A 25748-nucleotide genomic window follows, 5' to 3' on the forward strand; every position below is an offset into this window, starting at 1 on the left:
AGGAGAACAAATTCGCTACCAAACTACCTAGAAGCAGTCTGAACTTTTAATAATAGATGTGAACTGACTACTTGGCAAGCTTTCAATAAAGAACCTACCTCCCTGAAGCTACAGCAACAAACAAGTTTAAGTACAACCAGTTCTTGAAAAAAACCCTTTAATAATCTGCACTGTTCTTAGTGCTAGGTGAGAACTACTCTAACAGTCCTTGGGTGGTAAAGTAAAATAAATGATGCCAATTGCATGTGAAATACTCAAGATTTCCATCATAATTTTTTCAAGTTCTCCCTCAAGAGATCAGTGGAATTTACCTTGCAGCAAGAATTAGTTCCTAAAAAATCCTATATACCACCTTGCTTTCTGAAATCTTCCTTTAAGAGATGTATCTAAAATACATTAAAAAACCCCAAAAACTTAGTGACTCACTGAAGGTTAAACCATGATACCAAACACAGGGAAGTGTGTCATTTGTACAAACAATCTTTATTTCTTATTTTCTACCATCTGGACATAAAGCTTTTACGTCACCTATTGGTACCAAAAAGCTGCAGCCTTGCCAGGGCCATGTAATTTATCACAACCAGATGGTGTGCTGTCAATAAAGGAGGGGCTGCTATCATTCCAGGGCAGAATAATTACCTTTCCTTTGAACCAAGGACAATGTTTTCAATAAAAACCCAAAGCTGTTTAATGCAACTTCCAGTCTGTCAAGACTCCCACTGTGCAGCTCCAAGATTCATTAGACTCACAGAAGTGAAGGAGACCATTTGTTAAAAACACACCACAAGTGTCTCAGAGGACATTGATGACACACAATTTAAAAATCCCCCAAACAGCAAAGACATTTTGAATTTTCTTTAAAAGCTTTTTGCATAGATTCTTTTCATCACAAATTTTACAGCAAAAGTAGCTGTATTGCATTAAAATACCTCCTCTGTCCCAGGCCTTTTAGGTAAACTATGGGAGATATTCATTGCTTTGCTATGCACCTCTTCTGCTTTGCATTTTTGCATGTCAAAAGTTGGAGTAGCAACATTTATTCTGGGAGGAAAGGTTGTAAAGCACAGAGAATTAAAATTAACTAGCAAGCAATGCTAAAGAATGGCCGTGTCTCACACACCAAAACACTACTAGGTTGATACTCCTCTGACATCTGGAAACACGTGGCAATCATACTGGAGTAATTCAGAAGACTGGACCTTGCAGGATAATTAAACAAGTTACAATGCAACCAAACAGCACCTTCACTTTGAGCAATGCAAGAAACTGGATGAATTTCACTGCACACTAAATCTCCCCTTGAGTTTCAATCCTTGCCAAATAAAAAGCAGTAATTATTTGAACACTCAAAGCATTTTCTGAGCCTACTTCCACGCCAAAAACTGACTTTGAACTTGTCCTTCTTTCAACAGTACATATTTAATGAAGTGGTTAAGAAACACATCCTTTTTTCATAACACCAGAACATTTTGTTCACCTCGAAAAAGTAGAATAACTGTCTAGCTTGGGAAATTAAACATGAGCTGGAAGTCCAAGTGTGACCATTTCCAGGAATTACATCTAACAGAATAGAACAGAAATATTCCTGCAGTTTAAGTTCCACAGTGGTAACAAATGTATTAGAAGATGTCTTAGCTCAGTTTACTTTTGATTGACCCTCTCTCTAGCAAAGATCAAATCAGTATATTCTTCTCTTCATGTAGGAGTTGCCTAAAGGATGCCATTACAGATTCTAATATATTTTACCTATGATTTACAGCCTTAGAAACAAAATACATTGAAGCAAAGCATGATAGGAAACAAAAGAAACCCCAAACTACCACAAAAATTGAACAGCATTTAAGACCTTACAAAAATTTCAGCCGACAGATTTCTGCTCATCACCTCCAGAAGCTGCAGTAAGTAGCTGATGAATTACCATCCAGAAGACCACAACTCATTAAAAAAGGGTAGAAGATAAAGCATGATTCTTTGGTTCTCTCAAGAAGCACAGTTATATGCATTAACAAAAAGCTTCCCAGAGAAAGAATAAGTTGTCTGAATGAGCAAGGGTGGCTCTTACCTTAGGATACCAGGGTCCAGTCTCACCAGAACTTTAAGTATCACTGGAAAATCTCTTTGTTATTCACTCTAAGTAAGCACATACAGTGGGAGCATAACACAGTGGAGACAGCAATTGATAACTTGCACAGACACACAGATACAGATCTATTTTTACTAAGCATTTCTTGCACCTATGCAGTAGCCTTAAAGGAGATTTTGCAGGCTTCTCCAAAGCCCAGACACAGGTGTGCAGCAACTCATAGTCAGTGTGCAAAGACACACACAAGAAAAAGCTCAATATTCTTTCCAAGTTGGAGGCTTGATGTTTGTTTTCCAACACACAACAATTAGTATCACCTTGATAACAAAACATTTTTACAGTTATTTTGTACAATACTGTTGTCTCCAACTCTGCCATATTACACAGAGTATACTACAAAATCATCCTTTTTGAGATTCCCCGACAGCTATAAAGGATTAATGTTGCCACTACAATTAAAGCAATGTTAATGAAAAAGTAGAGCAAACAAAATGCAGTTGATCCCAAATCAAGCTACAGGCAACTGAAGGCATTTGTCTTTACATGAAGAAAATACATTCAGAACCACCAATATCAAATGACCCACAGTACTTGGAAAAATCAAGCCAAAGAACAAAGGCTACACCAGAGCACAGGTGATCAGCTGCTAATTATGTCAGCACTTACACCAAGGCAGAACCAGACTGTAGCATGTTCAGAATCTTCCTCTTTATCAATCTCCTGCTCCAGTGAGTGACTGAAGAAGTGATATCGCCTTCTAATTAATACCATATTAAAATAATGTAAAATAGCCCTAAGGACAAGTGTGTCTGAACAGTTCTCATGTACGTTTTATTATGACTCTTCCTTCTAGTTTGCAATTTAGATTTCCTAATTAATCCAGATTTTCTAGAGCCAGGAACTGAATTAACCTATTTTATTAACTGAAACACCTTAGTACCTCTTGACACCCACTGATGAACTAGCATCTGCACTGAGATGTAATTAAATTAAACAGGGGGACACACCCTAGAAAACCCCACAACTAACAAAAAACACAGGGCACCAATGATCAACTTTGCATAACTTTGTGTGAGCTGCAATGAAGTGAATTTCAGTACAGTTCTGAGGAATACAGATTTTTAAACGCTCCACTGGTATGCAACATCATGGCATTTTTTAAAATACCAGATATTTTTAGCATTCTGATAAAAATACAGCCAATAGAATGCACTGACTATTTCAACAGATGAACTTTCAAATCCCTCTGTTTAAAATATTGCTCCACAACAGGAACAACACACAACTCTTTGGTACATCCAAAAGGCAGGATTATTTGTAATTTAATATGGAAACATTTCAGCTGTCTTAATGCCAGCATAATTCCTACGCAACTCTGGCATTTGAGACATGCGAGATATTTGTCGCTGAAGTGTGTGAGGTTTTTTGCTGTTATGTGAGGTTCATCAGTTGATGCCTTGGCCATAACAGTACCTTCTCCCACACATTCAGGTTGCTGAAACCAGCTCTCTGAACTTGGAGCTTTTTCATCTGACCATTTATTTGTCCTATAAGGCACATCCAGCCCTTAGGAATTCACAGCTAAAGGGATACCAACAGCCTCATCCGGCTGTAATTCAGCAAAATGTATGTGTTTACATTTGTCAACCTTTAAAAGAGATCTTAAGAACCACTGAGCTTGTAGCAGCAACCTTCACAAGGTTTAACACTTGAGCTGCAGTGCTTTTTACCCTAATTTTAAAAACTGCCCTTTCCCTCTGTATAGATAAGAAAATGACACCCAACAGGGATATGGAGTCATTACCATCTCAGGCTCCCTGTGTGATAATCAGAGGAAATGATCTGCTGACCTCAAGCAGTCTTTGAAGTCTACACAAACATTACCTAAAGAAGAGGGAAGGACTACTGAGCAGGACATACATCCCCCTAGGCCTGCCTCTGCAAAAGCTCTGCTGGACTAGTGGTTCCCTCCAAACTTAAAAAAAACCTGGGCTGCCAGAAAACTTGTGGTTATAGAGCATATTCAAAGACTGCTGTGAAACAAACTCTGTGTATCAGTGTTTCATTTAAGCCTAACATGCTGCAAGTCATGCAGCAAGCATTGATTTCTTTAGGTCTGAATTATTAATAAGTTAGCATTGGGAAAAAAAACCAAAACAAACCAACCACAAAAAATCCAATCCCCTCCAAAAACAGGCCCCAAATACAACCACAATGCCGATTTACATTTATGCAGGCTTTCATCTTATGCAAGACAGCATGCAAAGTAAAATGGAATTGCTCTCATTGTTTAGCTTCAACAGTCCCTTGAATTTAAAGATACAGAAATTATAAAATAGTAGATCCACATTGTATAAATTATCTGCTGGAGTTATCCATATAAGAGACAACCACGTCCTCAAACATAATGCCAACTTGAAATTAATTGCAATAACTAAGTTTCAACAGATGGGAAGTCATAATACCGTCTCTTGACACTTCTCTTCAGTCAAAATGCACTTTGAATTACAGAAACCTGCTTTTTTTAATACTTAGGAAAGTCTAAAAGACTGCTGGTTGCTGGTACCATTGGATTACTTCATGACTACTAAAATCACATGCATCTTTGCTTTTGAATTTTTTCCCTCTGTACTAACTCAATGATATAGCAGACACTGCATAAACAGCAGCTGTCTCTACTTTAAAGTTTACACCACACAGAACAAAAGATCCCATGCTCTCCTTTTGTGTTTAGTGTGACTCTTCATAGGAAATCCACCTAGATAGAAGTAGGATTTGACATCTTTGATGAAGAGTGGCTCTTGTCCAAGGCAACAACAACAAACAAAACCAAACCAAAACACTGCCTCCTGTCAGAAGGCTGTCAGAAACATACAAGCCCTTTCCACTTAAAGGAGAATTCAAGATAATGTCTGGTTGATTAAGTTGATAAAATTACCCATTACCTCCATTTTACCACTAAAAAAAAAAAAGAACAAGAAAGCAACAGCACGTACCTGCGTATCTAAAAATTAGTAAGACTGACTGAACACAAAATTATTTCATATGCAAAGAATTGCATACAAACAACAGTTACATTTCATGGTCACATTGCACTCACCTCCTGTGATATGTCTCAAGCCCTGCTGCAATGACAAACTAGGCTCATGAGATGCAGAAGGGTTCCCTAACTCCAACTTTACATGTACCACTGTATTTTTTCACATAGAACTTTTCTAGAGGCTGAATTTCTACTGAAAGCAGTTTAAATTCTCTCTAGAGTTATCACAGCTAAATAGGTTAGCCATACAAAAAAAATTTACTGTGATACAAAGTGAGAACAAGAGCACCAATTACCAGCCAACTTCACTCTGACACTAGCTGAAGGATCTGCTGAAGAATAGCAATACTGCCTGCAAGAATTCCCCCACTGGCTCCCCTAGGCAATCCAGAAAGCAGTTTCTGAAATGGAACTCACAATAGCTGTTCCTGTTTGTTTATACCTTGCTTACTGTATCTGGTTGCACTGTTGTCACATGACTAAAATGCCCTGCAGCATAACAATTATGATTTACAGTCATTGAACTTATAAAGCACCGGTTCAGATCACCAGGTAATTTTAAAGAATGTGATTAGGGCTATCCCTCCAGAACAAAGACATTAAGTTTGCATTGCCTGGGTAAAGGTATTATCTAATTGTACATATTAATCACTGGGAGGATTTGTGGGATTGTATTAACACCACTTACACATTAGCTCATACAGATTTTGTAATATCACAACTGCAGTCATCATAATAGCATTCATTATCATTAAAAAGACAGCTGTACATATCCTATTTGACAGCTATTCTTGTGTCTTGCTGAGAAGAAAGAAATGTGAGCTCGTCAAGCTGTTCTTTTGAATTAGTTATAGCACCTTCACTATAAAGTCAGAACCATGAAAAAAATCATATAGTTTCAATGAAACTTACCTTGCCAAGTTAATTGAATTGTTGAAAAAAGCAAGCATTTAAAACCAATGTTTTCTTTTTATTATGATACCATGGGCACTGAAATTCAAAAATCACATCTTTGCTCTTAAAAATCTCAAGAGAGAGCATCAATGAAGAAGGGAAAGAACAAAAAAAAAAGACTCGAACCTTTGTATAGTACAAATAGGTTGGCAGGCCTTTAAGACAGATTGAAGCCACAGAGAGCAAAAACATCAGGAACACATACAAACACCACATTTCTTTAGAGGCCAAGGAATGTGCAAGCTTTGACAAAGCATATTATATTAAGGATGTTTATAATCTACTTCCATGGAGACAGTTCAGTAGCTTTACAACATAGCAACAAAGAGTGTGAACTATATTTTCCATCTGTTTTGTGCAGACTGTTTTTTTACAATCAAAGTCAGTATCAAAGCTAACTGTTCCTTGGGATTTTAAACATCAACACAAAAGGGTAAAGAAATCATTCCCTATGCAGTACAAGAGAAGATACAGGATATGAATTGCTATTAAATATATATACAAAAATATGTGATGAAGTTCTCTTGTTTCAAACTGGAAGTGTTACACATAATGTAGCAGTCACCTAGTTTCAGCTAATATTACTGTATTTATTAATTGTAAAATATCATACAGATATAAAAAACCTTACAGAACCAGACAGATTATCACCTCCAGGTGAACATGTGCAGTAAGAACAACAAAGCAGCCCCTTTCCACATTTCAAGGGAACTATAACCAAAAATGGAAAGATATGGTCAGTATAAAACATGAAATCAGCTTTAGGTTAAGCGCAAGGAGAACAAAAAGGACAACACTGTAAGTACTTCTTCCAGAGGAAAATAAAAATATCAGCATTGGAAGTACTCTTTCCATCTCCAAAGCTCATTTACAGCAATAGCACAAAATTTCTTCTGAATCTACCCATGTTAAAACAGATAAAACAAATAACAAAAAGCATCTATTGTACTCATATATTATTAGCACAAGTTCTGCCACTCTGCTACTGTTAGGCTGGAGTTCACCCTATGTTATATGGCATAGCTGTTCTCTCTATGCATAGACCACAGGAAATAGTGCAGAAAACTGTATTTATTTTTCCTGAACACTCTGCTGCAGTGCACACCAGCTTTTCCAAGAAAAAGCACAATGCTTAAGTTTAACAGGTGTGACCCACACAGACAACACTTTAAAAGAAAAGGCACTTGAAATACCCCATGGTTACATTATTACAATTCTGTTAGAAAAGCAAATGTATGGTGTATGGAATACACAGCCCTTGTGGCCACATGTTAGACTACCCTGAAATCTAAAGGGAAGTCACTGAACATTTATACCCTGCATTAGAAAAAATCCTGCTGTGAAAAATATTCCCGAAGTCCCTCATGTGAGCCTTCAATCCCACTGAATATATAAAACCCAAAACTGAAGGTATTTTATGAAGACCACCACATGGATCCAAGACCATGTCTGAGCAGCAGCAGTGGTATTGGAGTCCCACCACTCCAATAAATGCCATTACAACAGAACTGTCAAAACCCCCTACCCATCTACTTCCTGGAACCCAGTGTAATTCCCCTTGGTTACCAGGTATCCACAGAGCTTGCATGAAGACACTGTTATGCAAATCCTTCACTTCATGATGAATTGTCAGACGAACTAATCCCTACACAAGACAAATATTTGTAGTGGATTTTTTTTTTTAATCTACATAACACTTTCCAAAGATTTCCCTTGGTACTAAAATTTTCAAGTCAATTAAGTAACAAAATCTATGGACTCAACCAGGACATTAGGGTGCCATATCCAGAATCAACAGGCTGCAAGCTACTAATGCCTTCTTCCTAATGGAGGAAATCCCACCAAAAAAACCCCAAACTAAAAACAACCAACCAAGAAAACCCAACCAACCAAAAAAAACCCTCACACCAAGATAAAAAATATACCCCAAAACCAATAAAAAAAACAACAAAAAGTAACCAAAAAATCCACAAAAACCACAAAACAAAACAAACAAAAAAATTAAAAAAAAAAAAAACAAAAACAAAACAAAACCCCAAAAAGCCCCCAAAAAACCACCAAAAAAAGACACCAACCTAAAACTCCAAAGTGGCTACGTAGCCTTCTTCTAACCCAAACTGTTCTCACTTCTCTCAAAATATAATGAAGAAAGAAGGTACAAGTATGAAGTACTATAAAAATGAAAAGTATTAAAATCCTTTAAAAATGACTGCATAAAACACAGGTTATAGCCAAAGCTATAGGGTTAGAAAAGATGAAGAGTCTGACAACCATACCCAATGTCACTGAATGACCTGTGTTAACAGGAAACTCCTACCAAAACCAAACTTGGAAAAGAAGAATTAGCTCTGTTGTGTTCAGGAAAAAAACGCAAAACAATTTTCCCTTAAAACTCTCAAATACAAGAATAGTGTTCAGGGAAATGTAGTGAAGTGTAGTCTACGCAGTTTTATGGTAAAGTTATTATTTATTAATAGTACTAACATTTAGTTTGTCGGGATATTTGTCCTGCCATTAGGCACATCTCTAAGGAGTTCACAATAGAATCCATAACCAAGTACTCAGCTTTAGAAGAGTAATTCAGTAGCTCTTCTGACTGAGCTTTAATACACTAGCTTCCCTATTGAACTCTTGCTAGCTGGTCATAAAAATTAGAATTTTCTTTCCTGTAATTGTTTTTTGAATTTTACATTAAACCAGTATAAAAGCACAAGTTTTTATAATATCCACAGGTCTTAATCTATTCTTCTAAAACTCAAAGCCAGTTCAGCGAAATAGAGGGATTTGTACATCACATAAATCATGAGCAATAAGGTACGCTAAGAAACACTGCAAATTAACTGCAGATGACTAGCAACAGTCTTCTCCCTCATTCCCTGCAGCTGTGCAGGCATTAGCCACATACTGAAGTGTTGCTCCTAAATTTAAAATCAGATAGGAATGCTCAAAGTGCAAGAAACAGTATTCAGCAAAAGTCAGCTGATTGGTCATACTCCATGTCAACACCTTAAAAGCTTCTAACAACATTGTTGCTAAAATAGCCGGACTAGCGCTCAAGTTCTAGCACAGCAAGGCTTGTCATCCACTGGAAAAGACACACCAGCCACCTATAAAGTGTCCACCTTTGGTTAGAAATAACCAGCTTTGGTTAGAAATAGCCAGCTTTGGTTAGAAATAACCAGCTTCATCTAGAAAGCAACAAACAGAGCTACGGCATCCATTCTCTCACCTGGATAGTGAGGTACCCCTGAGGGGGTACCACCTGAGGGATGGGATGTATTTGACTACTGTACTCTTTGGCAAACTCCTTTGGGAGGTGGCAGCCATAAACACTGAAGTACCATCTTCTGGAAAAACTTAACACAAGCCAGTTGTATAAAGAAATTATGCCAATGAAACAGGCTCCATGAGCTTCAGATAATAACGAGATCCTACACAGAAGCATGCTTTGATCAGTAACTGATACTGTAAGGTACTATGAGAAGTATCTATCTCTGTGTTAGTCTGAAAATCCAGAAAAACAGCCTGCCAGACAGACTACCTTCCACTATGTCTTTTCGTAGAAGAATCCTTTAAGGGCTAAAGTGAACCGAATAGTCCTCAATACCTGTTTTCATCAGTGGAATTAAATGGGACCTTATGGAATGGAGCACATTAAGTTCTGAAGTGCTTTCTGTCCTTCAACAGGACCTCCCAATATAATATTCCTACAGATTTCACCTAACATAAGGCAGCAATGGGAGAGACAGGATGCTGCAAGTGTGAATGTGCTCCTTACTAATGGGTCCTAAAATTGAGAACTTCCACCAAATGAGTTGGCTTGGTTTATTTGCTTATTTTTTCAAAAGGAAGCTTTTGTATGAAATCATTGAGAAGGCAGCACCTGAATCTTTCACAGAACACATCTTCATACATCTTTCTGTGAAGACTTTGATCCATTCAATAAGAGGTCCTTTATAACATTTCAAGTTTCTCCTTTGACATCAAAGATGCTTCCAGCCAAGTTCAGCTTATGATAAAAACTATAGCCTGCAAATTTCACACCAAGTCAGAGTTGCCCACATCTGTCTGTAAATCTGTTATATAGCCATACTTGTCCTAAAGTGTGCTCTCAGATTTACCCTAAAACCCTGCAATAATTTCAGGAGCAAGGGTATTGAGCTTTCCCATGTCAGCAAATTGTATTTGGCAAGAAGCTTCTGGTATCCCGCCACCTGGAACTGTAGTGAGGTGGAAGAGCAGGCTTTGTGCCTGAAAAGGCCCAAACCCTGGGGACCCTGTCTCTCCTTTGACATTTACAGACTTGTTTTTCCTGAACAGCTCTGTTTTCCAAGGATCCTGGAAAGATCAAAGCTGTGCCTATAAACCTACAATTGCTAAAAAACCCTCTATGCTGCCATGTCCTGAACAAAAAGATAGTTGTCAGGAATATAGCTATAATCCTAGAAATGACAAGCTGTATTTCAGATTGGAGGTACTGAACATTTTGCTTCCAGCTCCCTGTATAGTTATTCTACAGGAGTGACACATCTGGTTGTACCAAGTACGTAGTTCTAGAGATGATAGTTGCAGGACAAATGAGTTCTCCACCTCTCATTTAGAGCCTGAGTTTGCCAACACACTTATATGATACAACATTAAGCTGACCAGCTGGAAGGCATGCTTGAAAGTCTTAAAAAGCTTCAGAAGTATTGTACTGGCGCCTTTTTTCTTCTTTTTTTTTTGCAATCCCAATGTCCATGGACAAACAGTTAAGAAATCTTAGGAGCTGCGAGCCAACACGAATTTGAGAAGCATTCATACTCTGTAACACATTTTCCCCCATGTAGGCAGTATTGTAACCACAACTTTTCCACTATGCAACAATTAGGCAATAACCTGAGCATTAACAGAAGCTTAGCTTCTTGTGACAGAAAGAAGCCCTACAGGTTGGTTTATCCTGTCCTTGACAAGTCAATTTGTCTTGAACAAAACCCCAATATCGAAATCAAGAATCCACTCAATCTTATTTAAAGTAATCTCAAATCTCTCCTCTGGCCATATGCTCTCAAAAGACATTAATTGGCATGCAGGTTTTTCAGACAGCTTCTTCCTTTAAAAATTAAATCTGTACTATCTAAGAAAGTTTATTAATTCTGAAACATTAACAAACATCTGCACTCTAGCAGGACAAAAGCACACACTGTAGATTGTCAAGATTGCCTGTGTTTGGGAATTTGTGGAAGGTCAACTCCATTGATGTGAAATAGCAGGAGTTGACCTTGTGCCAAACATATTTTCCATCAGAACCCACTAAAGTAGGCATGGACGGTAGGCCAGCTGGCCTGCAAGTCCCACATAGCCTAACACAGCCCACAGAAAGGCTTCATTACTGACTACTGCCTGTTTCCAAAGAAGATAGAAACAGTTATACTATATAGTCTTCCTACAAGTCTCTGTACTGCAGACACTACTGCAGTACTAGTATTATTTTTTCTATGTAGAAAATTGGAGAAGCTGCCAGGACTGATGATAGGAGGTAGTGCTTCTGTGGCTCATTCAGGTATTTTCTAAAAGCTCTGCTCTAGTAAATCATGTACCACATCAGGAACCATGAACTCTATTTCACACTAATCCAGAGAAAGAGTGCACATCGCCTCATGTGTGACTACTGCTGTTGAAATGCTTAACCTTAATGCTACTGATTTAGAAGCATTTGAGTTGTGCTGTTACTAACAATATATATTATATATAGTATATATGCTAGTAACCTGCTACCAGTATTTTCTCCTTTTCCTGTATGAGCAGCACACCAGCATTCTGTAGAAACCTGACATCTCATATGCTACTGAGAGTAAAAAGTGAGACACACATTTTAAACCAAATATAGAAATTAAGACAAATTAAATTACTTCAACAAAACAATATTTCTAGTTGTATTTCTGCTATGACAGAACAGTGTTTAGTCTATGAAGACACAGGATGATAGCTCCTACCATAACAGAAATAGAAAGAACCAGAATGTTACAAGAACAAAGCAGGTGTACACTTATAAAGGTTTATAAGCTCTATACAAACACTACAATGTTGAATAAAGCCCAAAATAAGAGGCACTGAAGAATTCTCATATTTCAAGGTACAACACAAAGGGTACAACTCTGCTAATGTCTGTAAACACTCTTCAAAGCATCAAAGGCTGAAAGATTTCTCCTGTGCAGTCCAGGTTAAAGCAGTTTTTCTGGAAGCTTGCCACGCTCTGTGGGAGGGAGATAGGGGTGCAGCAAGAGGCTGGATTTAAAAGATCCTCAGCTGGAAGTACAAATACAGAGAATGATGTTTAAAACTGTTAGACCCCTGGAGAGAAGCAGGAAACTCTCTTTATGACCCCCAGAGTATTTGTTTTTCCAACAGTTTCCCAGCTCAGCTTGAGATTCTCAAGGGCAGCAACAAAAAAAAAAAATTCACTTTGCTCAAATTAGTTTTGACTGGTCCCCAGGTTCCCTAGGTGATAATTTAACACCTCATTAACAAGTGCATTATTGGAGGAAATTCAAATGAACAGATTTTAATGATAATTGAATGTTTTCAGCCTCAGCCTGCAGAAGGCCTATTTCCCCCTTTGAGTACAACAGCAGTCACTGCTTCCATTTGTGGATTGACTGCTAGTGATGAATGGCAAAGGATTGACTTTATTTATAAATATACCATAAGCTACTTAAAATTCAATTCCAGGTGCTGAAACATGGACTATTCCTTCATTACTGCTTATGTTTGTACTTGCATATCATTCTGGTTTGTCTTTGGAAAGAAAAAAGTAATGTTACAAAATGTCCAACTTCAGAAACCTACTGATTAGGCAGATGACTGAACTACTGAGGTCCTATCTTCACTTGAGGGCCTAATTAACCACATGGAAGTTAAAATACTAATTGCAGTCTTTTCTCCTTCAGAATTTAAGCAGACCATCTAAGCTGAGGGTTTTTTTTTGTTTTGTTTTTTTTTTTTTTTTTTGTTTTTTGTTTTTTGTTTTTTTGGTTTTTTGGGTTTTTTTTGGTTTTTTTCCCCAGCATGCTTCTCTCTGGGCATATTAACAGTATAACAATGGTCCTGAATTCTGAACAGCTCAGTTATGCTCAATTCTCTGCCAAGACAGCTGTACATTCTTATTATTCTGGTTATAATTGGTTTAACTGCCATCTCTGATTTAACTCACTCAATATTGTTGCACATAGCAATGGCAAGAGTAGAAATGTTCTAAAATTTTTTTAACATGTTTTCACTGATGAGATGGAATCAGTTACTGGCTCTTCACAACTGAGGTGCTGAGACAAATACCAATCTGACTCTGTGCTGTTAACTGACTGACCAGCCTTCAAAGAGGAGTTATTTGATTCCAATAGTTTAGCAGCTGGGATGGCCAATGCAACTGCTACCTCCACTGAACTATGCTGGATACTAATCCTTCATTTCTATACAGTGGTCAAGACAACATTCAGTCAAATTTAAGAGCCATCTTGGGCAAGGTTGATCCATGACTTATTCACAATATGCTATGTATGGCTCTATGATTAGGTGTGGGATATTTGCCTCCTAAAATTCACAGAGAAATCAGTCAAACTTGTTACAAATGTCAAGAGTTATAATTACTATTACTGAGTTAAGGTCTGTGGAAAGAAATAGCTCATCTCTTTTACAAGCCATTAGTACTGGCAGCTTTAGTTGAGACTTAAAACACACCTGTATTTAAGGCTCATCTTCAGTTTTCAATACATAGGAGAGCATACTAAGTTTCACCTCTGAAGGTGGTTAACCAGTCCCTAGACTGGTTTCACTTTGCATGTTTTGATTTGCCTGTATCTCACTTGGGTTACTTATGATTTTCTTCCACTTGCCCCCAGCAATGTTAGCAGGGCAACAAACAGGCTGGGTCCTGAACAGCTACAAGGCTAACAGAACTCCAGTTGTACAGGATGCATCACTGGCTCTTATGCAAATAACAGAAAGGAGCCAGCTGGATTCCCAGTCCTAGTGAAATTGTAGCAGCAAAAAATATAGCTTTCAACTCAAACCAAATCACTGATGCTGAAAAATTCACCAAGACAGGTCAAGTACTTAACATCATAAATCATAACAATGTCTCATTTACCATGACAAGAACCAAGCTGTCTCATTTTCCCTACAGTCAATTTAAATAACAGCAAGAATCAAGTGGCTCTATGCTACAGCTTTCCAGAACTCCATTCCAAGAATCAATTTGTCATCTTTGTGTATGTATACTATGACCTTGAAAAGTCTATTTATTGTGTCTTTTTATTATCATTGTTTAAAAAGCTCCTTTATCTATAAAACTATCTGACATTCATTCATTTGTGGCTGAACACAGCAAGAGCAACATTCACCAAACTGCTGACAAGCATCTGCAACACTTTCTCATTAAAGTTTTCAACCATGGAGACTCTGAATTGGAAAACAGTTCCAAAAGTTTGTTTTTGTAGAAAGAAGACATCTCCATCTCTCCTGCTCACCTTGCTCTACTATATATATTAAAGCCAAATGTGATGATATACAAGATATTCAGGTACGTTTTCACCTGAGTTCTCTGAGGAGAGTCTATATGCTCAAGGGGCTCACACTCTTGAGGATGACTGTTCCTTTCAAGAAATTCTCAAAGGAATCACAGATCATGTATGTCTTGTTTAAGACTCCATGATGGTCTTCTAGCCAATTATAGTACAAGACAAGTAATGCAAAGTAAAATAGGACAGAGTATTGATCTGGTAATGTAGAGGAGCTGCAGTACTGGAAGAACCCATAGAAGAACCCACCACTACCAAGAATCCACAAGGTGGCTCTGCCTCCTTATTGCTCTAGCTTTTAGCATAGTTTTTGCAATCTGGATGAGAGAACAGATAATATATTAATATCTAATTATACTGCTCTGTCTTCGGGGTGATTGAAGTCTGCTAGTCACATGCATACACTTACAAAGAATTAACAGATTAATTTGAGTAGAAATCAAGCACAAGAAAACTACTGTGCCAACTAAGGCAGCATATCTGCACATAAGCACATGTCTTAAATTCTCTGTAGAGAAGCTTTTCCTAGCATCTGTGTTTAGTCTGTGCTGCCTCTTACCAATATCCTATTTAGTCACTGGCAACTTGCTGGAAAAATCTGAAAGGAGACATACACTTTTTTAGTTTTGTAAAGTTTTAGTAATTACAACACCTTATATTCTAAGTTTGGAGTCTTCAGATGCTTCTTTAGATTTAGAAATAACCTAGACAATTAACATATTCTTGCAGAATTATTTACAAAAACCCTTTCATCTTCAAAAAACTACTTGGTTCCTATTACTTATTCCTCAGCTACAGACTATCTCAATCTGACATGACCATTTCCACAAAGATTTGATGACATGCACGAAAGCAGGTTTTACAAATAGCATGTGGTAAACAGAAGCAGGCAGACAAAGAAGCCACAAAAGCTCTTTTCAAGAAAGCACTCTTGAAGCTATTAAAAGATTTAGCTGTGGTCCAAAGCAAAGTTGGGAGCTAGCCATCTACTGTTCGGATTCCAGCTCCAACTCCTGTGCTGCTGTAAAACCATTGCCCTATCTCAACTTCCTTTACCAATTCATTCAGCTTGACTAACTTAAAAGCAATGAAATTTTTGTAGTACACAGTCAATTCAGAGGTGCTTGCCAGTGACCCCATTTAACACTATTTCTCCACTTGTCTTTCACAGTTAACAACTACTACCAGCACCCATCTACTCCTTATTTATTCATAGTCAAACCAGCTGCAGGCAGTGGTCCTCCAGAGCCCCACCTGTAATTCCACACAATCCAAACACAAGTTGTTCAGCGAAAGCCTTTAAACAAAGAAAAAATTTTGACATGCTATCACTAATCAGCTGCTTAGTTCACCCAACTGAACATTTGTCTACTTCATCCACAGAAAATGTCTACAAAGTAATATTATCTCTAAAGCCTTAAGGCAGTTTTAAAAATGCATGACTGGGAAACAGCACACAGCAGAAAATAAACAGTAAAGCACTTTCATGCAGAAATCATCCTGTGAGGTGCTTATCTTAACTCAAAGTAGACTTAGATGCTTAAAAAGCCAGTAACACTTTCACAAGACCTGCAGCTGAGAAATCTTTCGAGATTTGACAGGGTTCTGGCTATCCAGCTGCTATACCCATCAATTATGGAAAGTGCTAAAGCTTATATAGAAAGTGGACATACAGAAACTTCCTGGAAATTAGACCCCTATCAAACACCAAAACCACTCATTTTCTTGTCAGAATGCCTAGGAATTCTGGTACTTCTTGGCACCAAATTAGCAGGATGTAGCGCAATGTGCATTTTAAGCAACATGACAACAGAAACAATCATTTGAGTTTATTTTTTGGCCATACTGGTTCCTAATCTGGTTTGCCTTTCAGCTCAGATGGATCTTGCTGGCATAATGGCAGGAGAACAGTGTGGAATGGAAGTTACTTCCATTCTCCTGGCTTGAACAAATACCACAAAGTAGCCTCAGAAAGAGACAAAAATGCCTGAGTTTAAATACTGCAAACAGAAATCAGTTACACATTCCTTGCTTCCTGCTTCATTAAGCAAAACAGATATTGGAAGAAACCCAAAATAAGCAACGTCTAAGCAGACCACAGATTGTTGGCAAATCATCAGCTATAAAAACCTCAAACAATTACTTTTAAGATTACAGAAAGACAAGTTTTTGTGTAGTGTGAAGCTTGCTTAATACCTGTACTCGAGAGCAGGGAGTCAACTCCTGTATCTTGGTACAGGTCTCTCCCATGGACCACTCAGAAGCACTCAAAGCTAGCACAGACACAGGCTGCTGCTTAGCTGTACTTGCCTCACTGATGATGTCTCTGCTGAGCAACCACCTACACCAACTGCTGGCACTTAAGTCTGTTCTCAGATAATATAAGCAAACCAAATGAAAACTGTTACAACAGGAAAATTCTCAAGCCATATCTCCAGTGAGCTTTTCCACCGTAAGATATCAAACAGATTGGTTGGTCAGATGACACATGTTCAAAAGCCAATTCATTTCTTCAGCATACACCACCACCACCACCTCGTGGCCAGATGCCTCAAGCTCCAAGAATTCAACATATAATGCAGTTAGAATTCTAAGAGCCTCCAAACTAAATGCCACCAACAGATCCTCAATAAACGACATCAGCATCCTGTGTGAGCTGCTCACAACTTTTTAATTACCTGTGAAGAGGGGAAAGTAACCTCCATGCAAACTGTACCATTTCAGCTTCAAGGCAGCTTAAAGGGCTACTTACTTCATGCTGGAACTGAAGGAGGCTGCTACCCATAGGCAAATGAGACGCAAGAATCTGCCATTATGACTTTGAATGCCCAGAGAGTAGTACAAATTTTCCCCTTTTTACTTCTACAATGAAACAGGAAAACTAAGACAATAAAGACAAATATGCTGAATTCTTTCTCCAAATCCATTAAGTTCACTGATTTTGAAAAATGCCTCCAGCTCCCCAAGTAAAAAGGGATTTCAGAAACATTTCCACATTCACTTTAATTGAAATGAAAATTGAAAGCACTGTCCCTGCAATAAACCGGCACACAACTATAAAAGATACAACAGCAAAATATTCTGAAAGCAATGTTTTAAACTAGGGCAAATAACTAAGGACAGACAATAGAAAGAAAAAGAAGGTAGCTAGAATAGCTGGACAGAAAACAAAAATCAGTACAAGAAAATAGCGTGTCTTAGGCAAGACTAAGACAACTTATCTCTAAGTGAAAACTCGTTATTCTGTTATTAGGCTATTCTGTCAAGCAGAATTGTAAACTGGTTTATTGACCCAGAAATTTCAACTGCAGAATTACCAATGAGTAATTATGAAAGTGTCTACTGAACGTGCTATCTGTCAAAGTGATAGAGGCTCTTTTTGGCTTTCCCTTCCTACATGCTTACTGCTAGAAAGACTTACCAATAGTTGTACCATCTTCACCCATAATGCACTTCACGGAGGTGATGATTTGCTCCACAACAGGAGGCGACATTGATGTTGCATATGCAGCACTGTGAGAGTATGTCCTGAGGTAATCAATCAGCTCCTAGCAAAACACAAGAGGCATCAGACATAGCCTTCCCAGCACTCAGAGAAATGCTTCTGTATCCTCAATCACAATAAAACAGGGCACCACAAAAAAACCTCTTTCAGAATGCCCCGTCAAGGATTAATTTTCCAGTACAAGAAACAGCAGGGACATGACAACTCATAATAATGTCACAGTGCAAGAACGTGTGCTGATCAGAGACAAGTGTCTATGACAGACTTGTTTAGCTAACACCATCAACAGTGGATTGCAACAAAGGTTTGCATTATGCTTGCATTACTTGAGCTGTGCCCAGGGTGAGTTTCAAACGTGTTTATTATTGCAGTGCAAATATAAAGAAAATTAAATAGCGGGGAGCAGGATCCATAGGTGTTTATGGATCATGCTAAATATAATTTTTTCCCCACAAAAAACACTAAACAAGGGAACAGGTCACAAAATCTCTCTCGTTCATCAGTACAATATAAATAAAGCAGTAGGTGTCATTTCAGAATGTACAAACCTCAGCCTTATCCTTCTGCACTTCCCACTTAAACACATCCTATTTCTCTTAGAGGGCAAAAGCAGCTCATCTAGGAACAAAGTACCAACACACCTTACATCTAGGCTGCTTGTTAACTGTAACAAAACCACGCTAAAATATAAACATCAGTATGAATGCCAGGAGAGATTCTGTCTTTTGCTACCATAAAATGAATAATGACAGCTCTGTAGCTATCACAAGCTGCAAATGTATCATAAAAACCTCCGGAGGTGTTCTGTTGCCATCTGCCTAGGGTCAGAGTTGAAGGAAAGGAAGTTGTAAAGGGACTTTGAAATAAACTAGGTAAGAAGATTTAAAGCCTCTTACCTATGAAGCAATCCCTCAATCAGTAGCTAAAACAGTTGCAAAGGCCTCTTAGCTGCTTTACCTTATGCCATGGAGTCAATCCCACTAGCTCACTGCCTTAGGAAAAAGACTTATATGATTTTTTTTTCCTGGGGAAGTTGTTGAAGAAATTTTAATCTAACTGTAGTAAACACCCTACAAAGAATATCTCCAAGTTTCATCTTCATTTATGGGTGGAAGTAATTATCACAATTAATACATAAAAATTATTGTCCTGGTAAGAAAATGGTAGAATTTTACCCTCCAAAAAAGCTTAGAAGCCTGATCTGTGAGATCATTTTACGATATGAGAAAGGTGACACAGAGAATGGTCTACACCATCTCTCTGAGAATTAGAGGTTTGGCAAGTGCAACACTTTCTAGCTGTACTTTCCAATAGAAAAAGACGGTAGCAAAAAAAAAAAAAAAAAAAAACAGCCCCAAAACCTCAAACAAATAAAATGCCAAAACAAACAAAAACAATCAACCAGCCAAAAAAGAAAAAGGGTAAAAGTGTCATTTCAGAAAGCAAATTTTTTGTGCCCAGGGGAAATCAATTCTACCAGACTAACATAAGAGGATTCTCCTCCAAACAGGTTGAAAAACTTAAGCTTTTTGCATTTTTCCTTCAAGTCTCATTAAAAGTAATGTCAAGAAATCCCTGCTTCCTGGCTCCTAGCCCTTCCTAGAAAGGTATTGCATCACTACTGTACATTCTGCAAACTCAGATCATCACTGACCCTGTGAGAATTACACAATTATGAGGTATTTTACTAGACTAGACTCTTCTGCACTGTAGACTTCCACAGTATTAGACAGCATGTAAAATTATGAAACAAATGTACATTAGGGTACTTGAAGAACAGATTAAATGTGAAATGCTTAATGAAGATTTCCACCACCTGTCTGAAATGGGCTTTACCACCAGCCATGAGATTCCCAGCTTTTTACCTTCTTGCCCCCAATGTATCCTCCTGCAGCTCCAAAGCTTTTCGTGAATGTTCCCATCATAACATCCACATCTTCAGGATTGAGTCCAAAATAATCCACTACACCCCGGCCACTGGGACCCAGGGCACCTATACTATGAGCTTCATCAAGGTACAGATAGGATTTGTACTTCTTCTTAAGGGCAATCACCTCAGGCAAACGGACTATGGATCCCTCCATACTGTTGAGAAACAAAAATTCAGTATAAGTTGATTTAATTGTTGGGACCATCTCATAGAGACTAAAATCACTAAGCTTTCATTTCTTCACTCTTTCAGTAAATACAAACATTTAAAATTTGCTAGACCCATCACAGTCTGCAGAGATGCACCTCTCCTCCCTGCACCTGGGGCCCAGATCTCTCCTTTTCACCTGTTCAGCATCTCTGGAATGCTGACACACAAACTGAACAGTAGCAGCAACAGGAAGTTAGGGCACAGGAATGTGTTCAGTGAAAATTCATTTATAAAATTATCTCAGTTTTACTTCCACTCTAATGTCAGTACTCTGACTTGACATCTACTTACCTGATATTTCTAAAAATTGACCAGGCTTTCATTAGTAACACTCCAAAACACCACTCTTTGTACTGAAAGTCACTAGGATTTAAATGCCTAACACAGGTATGCCTACTGCTCCTACTCACTCTTAGCAAAAACATCAAATTTGTGCAATTCTGTTCACACTAGCATAATCTAGTAAGCACAGAAAGAATGGAATGGACAAGCAACTTAAGACCTCAGCTCTGATATAAGTAATCAGTTTTGATTTATTAATTTCTACAATATAATCAGGATGTGGGAAACACTGTGATAACACCAGGTGCAGCTACAGTTCTAGCAACAGAAAGCCCAGGATGTGAGACATACACAGTGGAATGTAATTAACAGATGAGACTAATGAAATAACTATGAAGTGACAATATTCATAGTTTGATTTGGCAAAGAAACCCAAACACCAAGCATTTAGATCTCATGTGGAGGGTCTTAGGAATATAAAGAATAGTTTGTACCTGTATATTCCTTCCACCAAGATAAGAATTTTTTTCCAGGGCCTCCGTGTACGAGGTTGCCCATGCACAATAGCATCTTTGAGCAGCTTCTCCAGGCTTTGCATATCTGCACCAGAAATTACTGTTAAATGGTACCAAAACAGCTACTAGCTTGAACTTTGACATGACTAAAGACAGCAACATTCCAAAAAGGCACAAATTGCTCCATCATGGAGGACAGACCACATACAAGTCAATAAGCACAGGCTTCATCTCCCTACAGGATCATGGATGAGACTGAAGGGAATAGGTGACTGTATGAACTCCAAAGAAGAATTTCATGATTCTAAACTAAAAGAACGAGTTAGACCATTAGGCACAAAGAAAGTGGGGGTGTGGGGGGGAAATAAAAAAAGGAAGGTATCTCATTCTGACGAAAAGAGAAGGCAATTTAGTAGTACGAATGTCCTTGTAGATAGAAATAATTCAGAACAGAACAACAGAATAGAGCTAGAACACAACAAGTTCAAGGATAATGAATTAAAGATAAGAAGAAGATAGACCAAAGTGCAGGGAAATAAGAAGGGCAAGTGTACTTTTTTATTTCTTTGTTTAAAATTGAAGGGATTGGAAGTGGGAACAGGAAGCCTCTAAACCAAAGGAGAAAAGGAAAAAAAGGAGAACCACCAGAGCAGGAAAAAGGACAATGTTCTGCATATCAGAAACTAGACAGATGAAACTGTCAGTAGAAACATATTCTGAAATCTTACAAGCTTTGATTACAAACACTTGATGTGATCCTTAGAGACCTAACTAATGCGAACAAATACATACATGTGGAATCAGTCCTGAAAAAAAACTTCAAGGAAAGGAGTGAAGATGGGATTAATCAAAGCATAAAAGCCAAGTGCTGAGCAAGAGATAGATATAAACACTAGGGCATGAAAAAGAGCACAAATTAGTAATGGAAAGAGAACTGGTAGACTAGTGCAGTTGTAGCAGCAAGAGGAGCTTGTGAACTAGATCTAGACTAAAAACTAAACAGCAGAGTAGGTCAGTTAATGTACTGTTAAAAGACAGCTAACATTCAGAAAGTCAATGATGAAGAAATCTGCAGTGTAGTCCCTGTCTCCAACACGTCTCTCAATGAAGGAAAGACAAGGTTAGTGTGATTAGAGAGAAAATGGAAAATAAACTTCTACTCTAATTTTTCAAGAAGGGGAAGATGAGTCTGAGCTTAATGAAAAGGACAAACTACAGAATAAGGCAGGAAAAAAATAAAAACATTGAACAAGGAATTTCAAGGGGAAGCTTTCATTCCCCCTCCCAATTTCTAAAAATCTGATTATGAATGAAACCATTAACATCTTAAGAAAATCACATTAAAAAGGCAGCGTAGAGTATAACAAGAGTAGGGCTGAGAACACATACAGAAATATGAACTGATCATCATCATAACAGGCAAAGACCATTGTTTGCATTTTGCCTTAATTCTAATATGCCACTACATTCTCTTCCACAAAAACCCACCATCTAAAACGTTTTTAGAATATCCCACAATCTCACCAGGGGAAAGCACATTCCCACAAATCATCTATTGTAGCCATTCCCACAAATCATCTATTTTTCATCACAGCAGCTTTTAAGTCCTTCTCCCCATAACCAGAACTATGTTTGTCACCAATGTTCTTTAATATTCTGCACCTGATGCAATGTTCAGAAGTATGTCCATACAAATGCGAGAAATTGAATGCAAATCTTTTGTGTTCTTGCCCAGCAACCAAAATTTATGAAGAATTAAAAAGAAAAAAAGAATGTTACCAAATGCTCTACTTTTTTGTAAAACAAATTATACAAATGATAGAAAACAAGTAAGAGCAAACACAAAAGAAACAGTAAGCACAGCAGAGAGAATCCACACTATCAAGTAGGACAAAGAAAGAAAAATAATTGCAGTCACCCAAGTTTTGCTGTCACCACTACACACTTCAAAGAGAGCAAGAGTCATCACGATCTCAGAGACTGACACTATAAAGAGTATTATGAGTACCTGAAGAATAAAGGTAGTTCTTACTAATCAAGAACAATCACATGCCTCTTTCATCAAGAGTAAGAGAAGGAAATCCTAGGTAGTTTTAACCTGAAAGTTATTATAAATACCTCCTCTGGAAGAAGATCAAACTAGGAAATTTAAAAATCTGTGTATTTTGGAAACAAATACTTAAATACTTAAAGCAAGTAATTCATTGAACTTAATCTATGCTTTATGTCCCAAAAATTGTTTTAGTACTACATTGTGCCAATTCATGACTGTCTAGTTTAGCTAGGACATCTGCAATCATAAGCTTTTGTTACTGTAGGAGCATGTTAGCATCTGGTTCTAAAATTAAACCTTCTTATCCCCCAAACTGTAACCTAGACCAGTACAAGATTGCATCATCATGTGACACACTGTTAGAATAGTCTAACCATGCTGAGCTACCCAAGCATGGCAGAACAAGAAACCATGTTAAAACACCACTGTCCCTAGACTTGCCAAAGGGTAGCATTTTCTCCTCCATATGCAGAAGATATAGGCCAGAACAGGTTCAGGATAAAAGTGTCATCAGTTGGGACTAAACACAAAAATCTGATTCAGGATGACTCAACTTCCAGTAGCAGCAGTCTTCTGACCTTTTACATAACCAGCTATTGATTTCTTTGCATGAGATTGGATTTTCAGCTATTAGAAGATAGAAAATATTGCATCTGCAGAAAAGCAGAGTCCACCATCTGATACTTACTGTTGTGCTTAAAGATTCGAATAGTTGCTCCTGACAGTCTTGCTCCGAGCACTAGTGATGCATGATTCAGTTCATCACTCAGAATCAGACAGCCCTGAATTAGAAGGGGAAAGAGGAATATATTGAAAAGGTTGTGTTTCACAGCCAAGCATGTAACACCTTTCAGCTCTGAAGTGCTTCAAGATCATTTAAGAAAAAAAATTCCAACATAAATGCAGGCAAATCCAACTACTTGCAAATTCCAACTAGTGCAGGCAAGACTTGCTAAGATCCAATTTGCAGCCTTAGTATGGCAAATAAAAATACAGAACTGCTCTTAACTGAAAGAAACACTCAAGTTTCACTTTCCCTGGAAGTCCTGCAGCTGAATCTGCCTGAATATCTCATGCTATTGATGAGTACTCATCCTCCTATGCAGTCAGGTAAAACAGGGAGCAGAGCAGCTTGCCACAGTTCACTCAGCAAGTTGACAGTGCTGCTAAGAAACAGGACACCAAAGACCTAGGTTAAAGGCCTTCTCAACGTTGTACCATTACTTTCATTAGGAGGCAACCACTGACTAAACCCACATGTAGATGGAGGTAATATACAAGAGACAGAAAGTGGAAAACAGAATTGCATGGTGAACTGGAGAAGTCTTCTGAAGCCATTAAACATGATACTGAATTCATTTGCTTTTTCAAGAAAAGCCCAGAAGATAAATCCTTGGACAAACATTAAAACAGGATATGTATGCTTTGAGAGCAGTGATGACTACAGGTCAATAACTGATATGCTGAACATTCAGTCACAGTATTATCACTGTGGGTTACAGGAATGTATTTATAATGGGGGATTAATACATAAGGAGGCAACAACATTTCTAAATAACCTTGGCCACTCCAATTACTATGCAAACATGCTGCAACTTTAGAAGTGACTTTGCTCAGTTAAAAATCTAGAAAGGGCATCAAGATGCTGAAGATCTAACACTGAAACATACTCATTCCATGCTTCTCTAATAACAGCTGATGGAGGAAGGAATCAAGAGGATTTCTCTGCAATGGGAATTACTAGAAAGGACTGTGAAAAACATTGCCTATAGTTATACCAGGAGTGTCACAGACAACAGGAGTACTTTGTCCAGAACAAAGGAGACTCTGCACTAGAACTGTGATGCACCTAGAAACATTCTACATTCTGAGAAAGCTAGAGACTGGCTTTCCCCAGAAACTGCCACAAATGCCCTGTGTGCATACTGCTGCTACAAACATTCCCATTACATGTTTCATAGACTTTGGTATATGAAGTATGGAAATTTCCAACTACTGTTTGCTCTTTGTAACTATTATATCAGAGAGACTATGTACACATCAGAGGACATTGCTGTTAAACAATGTTGTATCAAAAAAGTGAATATTATAATCCAGTACTAGTATCCTTCTTGAATGACAGAAAGCAGGAAAAGCGATAGCTTTAAAAAACAAAAGGAGAAAAGAAAAGATTCACTTTCTAGAAATAGCTTTTCCATAAAAACAAGGACAAGCTTTTGGTGGAGAAAGTAGATTTAACAAATTGATGAGCAGCAGCCTCTTTTCACCCTGTGCTAACAGGACATTCAATTAGAAACAAATTAATTTGAAATTGAAGAAGTAGTAACTAGTCTAGTACTGTCTGCCACTAGAAAGAGGGCAATGGCACAGAATAGCAATCACTGATGATTATATGTAAAACTGAGTGATGCTACTATAATGATAAGACTTCAGTTGCATTTATCAGCAAATTTACATTTGAGAAAGCATCCAGGACAAGGCTAACAGGAACTGGAGATAACACTACTTGGGCTCTAGAAGAATGTGTCAGTGAAGATCAGGCTTACCACCACATCCTGCAAGACCCACTGAAGTGAATGCCACATTTTACTACAGAGTGCTACATACATGAATTGTGTAAT

At 37.9% G+C, this 25748-nt stretch overlaps 1 protein-coding gene across 3 annotated transcripts in view; it reads right to left on the reverse strand.

The window, feature by feature from the left end:
- The window catches only part of SPTLC2 (serine palmitoyltransferase long chain base subunit 2), a 77893-nt gene that overhangs the window by 29181 nt on the left and 22964 nt on the right, over positions 1-25748 (reverse strand). For all 3 annotated transcript variants that reach the window (XR_009486996.1, XR_009486995.1, XM_059850069.1), the window contains exons 6-9: positions 23816-23909; positions 21054-21159; positions 20003-20222; positions 18054-18180 (exon numbers count right to left, since the gene is read on the reverse strand). Coding sequence is in view for 1 of the 3 variants with exons in the window: in XM_059850069.1 (XP_059706052.1) it covers positions 18054-18180; positions 20003-20222; positions 21054-21159; positions 23816-23909 (547 nt within the window). In the remaining 2 variants the exon portion in view is untranslated. The remainder of the gene's footprint in view (positions 1-18053; positions 18181-20002; positions 20223-21053; positions 21160-23815; positions 23910-25748) is intronic.

The sequence above is a fragment of the Haemorhous mexicanus genome, chromosome 6 (assembly GCF_027477595.1).
Source record: "Haemorhous mexicanus isolate bHaeMex1 chromosome 6, bHaeMex1.pri, whole genome shotgun sequence".
Lineage (NCBI taxonomy): Eukaryota > Metazoa > Chordata > Aves > Passeriformes > Fringillidae > Haemorhous > Haemorhous mexicanus.